At 41.9% G+C, this 9,569-nt stretch overlaps 2 protein-coding genes across 2 annotated transcripts in view; one reads left to right on the top strand and one right to left on the bottom strand.

Annotated features, from left to right (window-relative positions):
• The window catches only part of LOC308157807 (protein limb expression 1 homolog), a gene marked incomplete at both ends in the record, with an annotated part of 4,049 nt that extends 3,597 nt beyond the window's left edge, over positions 1-452 (top strand). The window contains one exon of the mRNA XM_080531408.1: positions 48-452. Within this exon, the coding sequence (XP_080387534.1) occupies positions 48-452 (405 nt within the window). The remainder of the gene's footprint in view (positions 1-47) is intronic.
• A 1,037-nt stretch (positions 453-1,489) lies between these two features.
• LOC308157808 (guanylate-binding protein 3-like) lies at positions 1,490-9,247 on the bottom strand (the record flags this gene model as incomplete). Its single annotated transcript, XM_080531409.1, has 10 exons — positions 1,490-2,811; positions 3,157-3,350; positions 4,469-4,571; positions 4,749-4,961; positions 5,581-5,861; positions 6,593-6,856; positions 7,553-7,746; positions 7,925-8,034; positions 8,827-8,954; positions 9,052-9,247. The coding sequence occupies 10 exons, from the start codon at positions 9,245-9,247 to the stop codon at positions 2,563-2,565; spliced, it is 1,932 nt and encodes a 643-aa protein (XP_080387535.1). The 3' UTR covers positions 1,490-2,562.
• Between the last annotated feature and the right edge of the window lie 322 nt (positions 9,248-9,569).

Genomic DNA, 9,569 nt, shown 5'->3' on the forward strand with positions numbered 1-9,569 from the left:
CAAAATCTTTACTCATTATAATTATTTTTCTGACCCTCCCTCCTCAGAGTGTGATCGATTATTACTTACGACGGGGACTAGATGCATGTTTGCGCAGCAGCATGGCTCTGGATTGGTTGGAACGGGAGCAGCAATCGCCAGGGCAACTGGGCGCGGAGCTGCAGGCAGCACAGAGGGAGCTGGGCATGGCCAGGAGCCATGGCAATGAGCTCCGCTTCTACAAGGAGAAAACAGAGATCCTCAGCCTGGCATTGAGCCGCACAGACACACGTCGACGACCCCCTGGGCCTGAATCACCCAGCCCGGCACTGGGTCACACAAACACACCCCAACCCCCTGAATCGCCCAGCCTGCCACAGAGTCACACACATGACCTGGACCAATATGATCCATCACACCAGTGGCACTGCCAGGACAGTCTGACCCAGCCAACCGCACCTAGCAGCCCGTAACCAGCCCTGCACAGAGACACCCAGGCCAGAAGCCAAAGATCAACTGAATGATGATCAGAAGGCCTGTCAACTCAGATATGACACCTGCATGCTAGACCTGAAACCAGTGGAACTTGTGTTGTTTGTTGTACTGTATTTAGACAGAAAGATAAGGCCGTAGCAACACTGTGGCTGCAGGGTGAACTCACGGACGCCACAAGTGGTTCAAGGGTGATAGTACGATCACATAGGCCTACTACAAGGAGCTCATGTGAGAGGGGCTGAGGTGACTTCAAACAACTCAGACAAACAGATACTCCACTGCCTAACTTCAACATCACACACAGAACTCTTTTATATACTCTGTTTTATCTCAGAGCAAATGTCACATCAGATGATCTTGTTATGGCAGGCAAGGCACTGAAGGCAGTAATGAACTTCAAAAGGGAATGTGTTGAGAATGATGAATTCAGTCATTGCATGAATCAGGGGCACTTGTAAATAAATGTTTTGCATTTCTGTGTTTATTACCCGTGATGGAAGTCAAATAAACCAACCAAACACTCTAACAAGGACTTTATTCTGAGAACAAGTTTATGATGATCCTCCCATGTGTATCAAAGTCATGACGGACACACCACAGCCACAGAACTAGATTACACATTAACCGTTAAGATGCTGCCAGACTATGTCGAACTAACCACTCTAAAGATTTAGCATTTCGTTAGATGACTGTGAATACTCTCTTAGACCACGACCTTCATACAAGGATGAGTTAAGAGGCCAGTGCCTTCAATAGAAATAACACAGTAGGTTCCAGTGCAGGGGTCCTGAAAACAAAATGTAGTGCAACATGGAGTACTTCTACTTTAGCAGCCCATCCTCGAACATCAAAGGAAGTCACAGAGGAAAGGTTCTGAACACTTGAGGACAGGCCCCCATATAGCCCTGCAGTCAAAGGACAGTTGTTCTGGTATAAGAAGTGATGAGAGATTTACTCTAGAAAAATGCAGATTATTCATGGTGTTTGGATGGAATTGTTCAGTTTATTAATATTCAAAAATAAGGGAAATCTGACATTTGAATCTAAAGAAAGAAAGCCTTCTCTGTCTGATAAGAAATAGATGAAAACAGAGATCATTTTCAAACCAAAATATGTCAATTTACAATAAGATAAGGATAAGTGTACACTGTGATAGAAATGTCATTGATAGAACTGTCTTAGATGAATATAGCCATGAATGCTCATATGTTTTATAAATGCTGCTGTAATTATTTGACTATGTTGACTGTGTTGCATAAATACTGCTATTGTGCTTAACAAAAAGATAACCAGCCAGAGACATCTGCTAGGTAGACGGGAAGATGAGAGAGAAGAATGGAAGTTGAAAACAAGCAACATGTGCAGGTGGGGTGTGCAGGCACATCTACTGACAACTGCAAAACCAGGTCTGGGGCCTGAAGTTTAGAACCCCCCCGCTCCTCCACTGCACGTATGCGCTTTGTGTTCAAACCACTATGATGCCGTATGTAGATATATACATACCTATGATTTACATAGCCTTCAGGGGGTATATTTCATGAGTTAGCGTGATTGAAAACCTATTGGTAATAAAGCTGCACATGCTAGGAAAATAAACACTCTAAAGTCTTCATCTGTTAATCTCGTCTTTTCTAACAATCTCAAGGTACAGTCATGTGAAAAAGATAGGACACCCCATGAAAACCTTTGTCTTTTTCAACATGTGACACGGTCTGCTGACAAAGAGAGAAAAATTTGGTTCTTTAAAAAATAAAAAATAAAAGTTATGTTTTCTGTTTTCATTGCATATTACGAAAGTTGAAGTGCTGAAGAGCTGCACTCGATATAACAAACAGGTTTAGGATCACTAAATACTTTGTGCCTGATGTGTTTTGATTCAGAGTGTGATTCTCCGCTATTTCGTTTAAGGTGGACCAATATTCAAATAAGCATATCTTCTTCAACTGATTTCAATGTATGACACATCATTTGTAAGCTTACGCTTTTGATTGAAATCTGCACTTTCATAATCTGGGACAAACAGAAAAATGTCATGTCTATATTTATTTAAAAAATAGAAAAATATTTCATGGGATGCCCTAATTTTTTCTATTTTTTTCGCCACATCCAATTCCAAAGCTTGGGTCCATACTCTACAGCTTTGGACGTGGCTAGAAGACCGCCCCCAATCACTGTACCCCAAACAGGGACAAGCAATGCCCCTGTGCCTGCGACATCCAGAACTTTGCAGAAGGTGGACTGTTGGGACCCATTAATCTCATCTTTGATGTTCTTTATGTTATCGTCCATATCCTTTGCCGTCTTCTTAAAGCCCTCATCTAAGAGGGCCTTCTGCTCCTGAAATCAATAAAAAAACAATACATATGAACTCACCAATTGCCGAAGAATTCCCGAACACTCACCACCTAGATTGCAGAGTGTCCTATATGGTATTTACCTCGTAACAATACTTTGATTGGCTACAAAATGAAGCATCATTATTGATGCATTTTTTGTTAATAAAGTCACCCTTAACACTCTAGAATGTTGACCACTGGGTAACTTTCTTTACCCTCTGCACTAGATGAGTTAAATGAAGATTCCAGAGATTTTCTGAATGGATTCACCTCAGCCAAATTTGGTTCTCTCAGTATTTGGGAAAATACTGTAACTGGAATTCTCTCTCTCCCTATTACGACATACCTTAAGTTTGGCATCCAGCAATCGTTCATTTTCCACTCTGGCAAACTCTCGTTCTTCCTGAACCTTCTCTGCCAGCTGTTTCAAATGCTCTTCATTTGATGTCTTCTGGTCCTCAATCAGCTGTTTCTGGATCAACATCTGTTCCTCTGCCGCTCTCTTAGCCTGTTCTGCTGCCTCCCTCTTCACCTTCTCCACTGCAGAGAGAGAGAGAGAGAGAGAGAGGGAGAGGGAGAGAGAGAGAGAGAGAGAACAGAAGGAGTTGGTCAATTATTATTATTGTTATATTACATTTATATATATTTTTTATACACACATATACATTTTTCCTAATTTACAGCCTACTTCATTTATTGTTCTTATTTTTTGCTATTTTCTTTTAAATGATTTTTGCTTATATATTGTTGTTTTGTATGTCCTATGTACCAACCTCACCAAGTCAATGTCCTGTATGTGCAAATATACTTACTATACTATAAAAAATGTCAGATTCTGATGAAGGGCTTTTGGTTGATTTTAAATTGGGTTTAATTATAATGTAATCATTCACAACATTTAACAAATGTCAAACCTTTATGAGTAGAACATGTTGTACGTCTTCATAACCAAATAAATAATTACTTATTACTGTACTGTATGAATGCTGCTCTCAGGGAATGTTATTCCTTGAGCACTACAGTTAGTTCAAATAAATCTAGCGCTACTTGTATGTTAGGCGTGGGGGAAAGAAGGATCCTAGGGCTGGCTGCAGGGAGTGGCAGGGAGACGTCCCTGTCACTGCTCCACCACCTCGAGATGTTCCGGGATTAAAGGAGCGAAACATCAGTGAAGGGTGGCTCCCGGCTGACGACCCTGCAGTCAGCCCACTGACACCGTCGGAGGTGCGACAGGCAGCAATGCCCAGCAGGTATACCCACCTGTGCTTTCATCTTACTTCCCATTATTTACATCTAGTTGGTGCATGCAGAAATCACTGATAGCTGTTTTAAAGGAGAACTTTACTCGAACTTTTTCAAATATATTTATCAATCCACCATATGGTCCCAATGATGTGCATTACAGCCTCAGACATCCTACTGACAAACGTATATTTACTTCCTGGAATCTGCAACATTATTCTAGGAAGTAAATATAACTTTGTCATCTATGAGGGACACAAACTAATGTTATATACTGTACATGTACTTTGAGTGAAGTAACGCTTTAATGCTGCCTTAATTGAGGTCAAGGGTCACTTTTTAAGGTGCCTCCTTCAAAACTATTCCTATTCAGGAAGAGAAGTGGATATGGGAGGAGGCATCTCTCCATCTCTTACCTTCCCTCTTCTGTTCTTCTTTGCTGATAGACTCATCTGCTGCCTGGATAGTTTCTCCTATGGTAGCCTTCCTATTGAGATAGTCGCTCAATATCTCCTCACTCTGAAAACACACATTAAAGAATCAGTAATTGTAAAAATCATGCCATTAGCCCTATTGTGGCTAAAGGTTCAGTGAAAAATGAAATGCATTTTTATTAGTGAATTTAAGAAATAAACTGTAAAATCAGTGAGTGATTTCACTATGCACTGAAAATGTTGAATGTCTCCACGTGCATACCATAAATCCTTTGCCTCCCTCAGATTTGAATTGTTCGATCAGCTTCTTGAGGTTTTCACGGTAGTGTTTGTAGCCTCCTGCACGCATGTAGGATCCCTGACCCACAGCCTTCTCCAGAGGCTCAAACACACGCGTGATGACAGCCTTGCCCACCCTCAGAGACTCCTCAATGTTCTTCTTACATATCTCATTATACTCAGTCCGCAGCTGACTCTGTAGATAAGAGAAGGATTGGAGAGAGACAGATAAAGATAGGGAGAGAGAGAGACAGAGGGATCAACAGAATAAGAGAAAGGGATAGATTTAAATGGAGAAGGAGAGAGAAGGATTTTTTTCTGGCCGCTAAGACAAACAGACTGAAGAACAGCTTCTACCACAGGGCCGTCCAGGCCCTGAACACAGCAAAGACCTAAGTTCTGGGCCCTGGACAGTCTGGACGGATTGTATGGCAGCTGCTGGACTGAAAAAATCAGGTGTAGTGCTGAGGCACAAACATGTACATTTCAAGCCTGCAAACTGTGACACTTTAAATAACGTGAAACAATACTATTGTGAAATATGACAACCCTAGTCGTCTATCTGTACAGTATAGTACAGTGGATAGTGTACATAGCCTTTATTTATGTAAACCAGCTCCTTCCCTTCTTGTGATTCTTTTTTTAAAGTTTTTTTTTTTTTTTTTTCCTAACACCAGGGGAGCCACCCCTCCTTAATTTCGTTGTTTGGTACCTGTACTGTAGCAATGACAATAAAGTCCATTCATTCATTCATTCATTCATTCATTCATTCCATTCATTCATTCATCAAGCAGTCCACATAAAGAATACAATACCATGAGCTTCGACTGGTGATGTTCTTCCTTGTCTTTGAAGCTGAGACTCATGAAGGTCTCGAGAGCTGCTTTCTCCACGGCCCCGTGGATATCAGACAGCACCTTCTGGGTCTTTGTAGGGAAGGTCACTTGTCTGGCCATCTCTGTCTGGTAGCGCTCCACTGCTTTGGTTACAGCAGTACAATTCTGGGTCTTGGCTAGAGCCTCCACTGCACTGTCCAGACAGGGAATCTGACCACTGCTGATCGCCTCCGTGTACCTGACAGCCAGGTCTGCCAACACTGACAGAGACAGAAGACATGGTAGATCTTACACAGCAGCTTGTACATACACCAACATCATCCATCTATGGGTCTGTGCTTCTCTTTATCCTGAATTGTGTTATTACCAGTCTTGCAACAATTCTTCAGATTGTAATCACTTATGGTTTGACATAATTCTCTCCTAAAATATTAAACTTTATGAGACATTGGCAATAATTCCAGATGTGCATATGCCCATGAGAACATTTTAGGAATTATATTTTTTATTTCTGGACTCTCTGCATTTCACTGCAGCCAGGAGGAGAGGTTTTTTCCTCTCACCAATCATGATTGCAGCTGCGAGCAGCTCGCATTTCAAAGACGCCCATCTCCTGCTGCCATGAGAAAGGCATAATAGACACAATAGAACACGCAATAGAACATGTGTTTTTTGTGTTTTTTATTTTTCTTGAAGAGGCTCTGTCTATGTTCAAATTGTCCCCTCAAAAATGGTCCTGAGATTATCGCTTCCAGGATGAGTGAACAGCTCAACTGGAGATGAACACAGCATGCTGCGACTGGCCACGGTACCGTCAGCACAACAAGGTCTAAGACTGTTGGAATCAAGCCTTGGAATCTGAAGTCGGCTATCACATAGTATTTACACAAATACTGACATCAGTAGTAGAGCACTGCTTTTGTAAAGGCTGCAGCAACAGTTGAATAGCAAACCAGTACATAAGTAAAGGCTGTAGATGCAGGTTACTCACTGCTGCCAGTGACCTTCAGGCCTCCTATCATGGTCTTGGTCTCAGCGTTGGTGTAGATGTAATCACAGAACTCCTTGGACTGCCGGACAAACTTGGAATCCAGGTCTGCATCTGTCAGCTCCTCCATTCTTTGCAAGCCCTCAGTATTGGCTGGACGCTCAAACACAAAGCACTTCCTTACCGGGAAGAACTTCCTTAGGCACTCCTTAGGGCGGTTGATTTCCTCATTCTTCTTGTATTGCTTAGGGTTCTTCTGGGGGTCTCCTGGTTAATCAGGAAATGAAGCATATAGACACGCTTTCAACTATAGTAGAAGTGAAATGTTCACAAGAAAGTTAAACAAAGTGAAATCACTGCTATTTCATGAATAAACTACACTCATCTGCCACTTCATTAGGCAAACCTTGCTAGTACCGGGTTGGATCCACTCTTTTGAATTCAGAACTGCCTTAATTCTTTGTGGCATAGATTCAACAAGATGCTGGAAACGTTCCTCAGAGATGTTGGTTCATATTGACATTATAACATAATGCAGATACTGAAGATCTGAAGAAAATATCCCCCACACCATTAAACCACCACCACCATTAGAACTGCTGCTCACTGGATATTTTCTCATTTTCTGACCATTCTCTGTAAACCCTAGAGATGGTTGTGCGGGAAAATCCCAGGAGATCAGCACTTTCTGAAATACGCAAAACAGCCTGTCTAGCACCAACAACCATGCCACGTTAAATCACCTTTCTTCCCCATTCTGATGCTTGGTTTGAACTTCAGCAGATCGTCTTGACCATGTCTACATGCCTAAATGCATTGAATTGCTGCCATGGCTGATTAGATATTTGCTTTAGTTGAAAAGTTCTACCTAATAAAGTGGTTGTGTCCCATCCTGAAGTTTATTCTTTAGGACAGTATGTAAGATGTTTGTCATCATCAGCAAGTTATGATCAGAACTCTCACCTTTCACCAGTTTGAGAGAATTCTCCAGGTACTCATCTGCAGTGATGGGCTGTCCGCCAAGCTCTAGAAGCAGAGAGAAATCTCTGACGGACCAGACGAAGGAAGGGAAGGCCTTCACGAACTCATTGGACTTGGCCTCCTCTCCCTTTGCCTTGGTCTTCACTTCGATGTGCTCTGTCAGTTCAGTCACGTAGCTGCAGGGGGTGCTGTTCAGGAGGAAAACTTGTTCCAAAGGAAAAACATACACTAGTACAAATTATACAAAAACTCTAACAAAGGTTAATCGATCAATTGATTAAGTTAATACTTATCCCTTGAGGTTTGTCACACACACAGACACACACGCACGCACACACACACACCAAAGGATACTTGATGTTTTCTAAGGCCTTGTTGTCAATAGTCCCCATACTGTTGTACACCAGGACGCTACTCAGTAACACAGCCAGGCAGAAGATCCAGGTGTCATTCTTCTCATCTCCCTGAATAATATAAAAACAATAAACAGTCGATGAGATACTGGAGAGGCAGCTGCCGTAGCTCTGTGGGGAGCATGTAGCGTCTGGCCTGTAGAGGGAGCTACAGGATGTGGTGGGATAATTGGTGCCGGCTGGCAGTAAGACAAATTACGTTTAAACTGATGCCATTTTTGATGCAGTCAAAAGTGTGCAGTTTTATATATTTGGTGTTCCTTCTACTACTACTACTACTACTACCAGTATTGTTATTGGTGGTATACTTCTTCGTATTATTCTTTTCCTGGCTTTGGTCAAATAGCTCACCTGATCAAAAATGCTATAAATGTGTATGCCACAACTAGAGAGCATCAGTAACAATGCCAGAAATAATTACCATGATTAGACCATAGGTGGCGCTATAATAACAAATAGAAAATCAAGTAACTTCACAATGCTGGCATTTCTACCCCGTTGTATGAAAATGTATGAAACTTGGTACATATGTGTCTTTCCTCATGGGGAACATACAGTATTTGCCTCAAGAACCCATAAAGTCTGCCATGATGGATTTTTCTGCAGGTGGAAAATTTGGCCAAACTTCACTTAAAATCAACTGTAAGTCAGATTGGTCCGAAATTGTATATGAACATGCGTGGTGCACGTCTCTCTATAGGGTGTTAAAAGATAAGAGATCCTTTTAAAGATATCGGAGAAAATTATATGAAACGAAAAAGAAATTGGCCCAGAATTTTCAAATGCTCTGAGAATTTGCCCTGCGACGTCAATATTTATGGCAGTCGACATATGTATTCCTACCTTCATAACATCCCCCAGTCCCTCAGTGTCCAGCAGCACCAGAGTGTGTCCAGGTTTAGAGGGGTGAGGCACACACCACATCCAGATACCTTTAGTCTTAGACTCTATGGTGCCTCCCAGGGCAAAACCTAAACACAGTGAAACATGAGAAAAATGTTTTAACAATAACATGCATTCAATGTAAACTACAGAAAAATGTTTTAATGTCTAGTTATACAATCTCACCACTTTGCTTTAAAGCTAGTTTGTTCATGAGGTAGGATTTGCCGGTGCGATACAGCCCGACCACAGCCACAACCACAACAGGCTGCTGGATCTGCTTCAGGATCGTTACAGAGTCAGACACGACTTGGAGGTTTCCATCAGCGTCGTTCTCAATCAGACACACTGGTTCCTCCATCCTCACTGTAGAATATGCCATTATCCTGGCCAGCAAAATCACCACAAACACATCACTACAAGACAGATCTGATTACTGCATTACAGGCCTCACGGCAATCAAGTTATTTGATCAATTCTAAGACAGAATGAGTTGTTTATTATTCATTCTGATTCCCTTTGTGATTTGACAAAAGAAACATGCAAAACCGAAAATTACAGGTTGAGGTTCTCCAATACAGAGGGTCTGATGTACCCCATTGTATATGTACCCCATTGTACCCCACATGCAGACCTACCTACCGCAAATAGACTGAAGCTCAGCTTCTACCCTAGGGCCATTCAGGCCCTGAACACAGCAAAGA

The sequence above is a fragment of the Nansenia antarctica genome (assembly GCF_963989245.1).
Source record: "Nansenia antarctica genome assembly, chromosome: 5".
In the NCBI taxonomy this organism is placed as follows: domain Eukaryota; kingdom Metazoa; phylum Chordata; class Actinopteri; order Argentiniformes; family Microstomatidae; genus Nansenia; species Nansenia antarctica.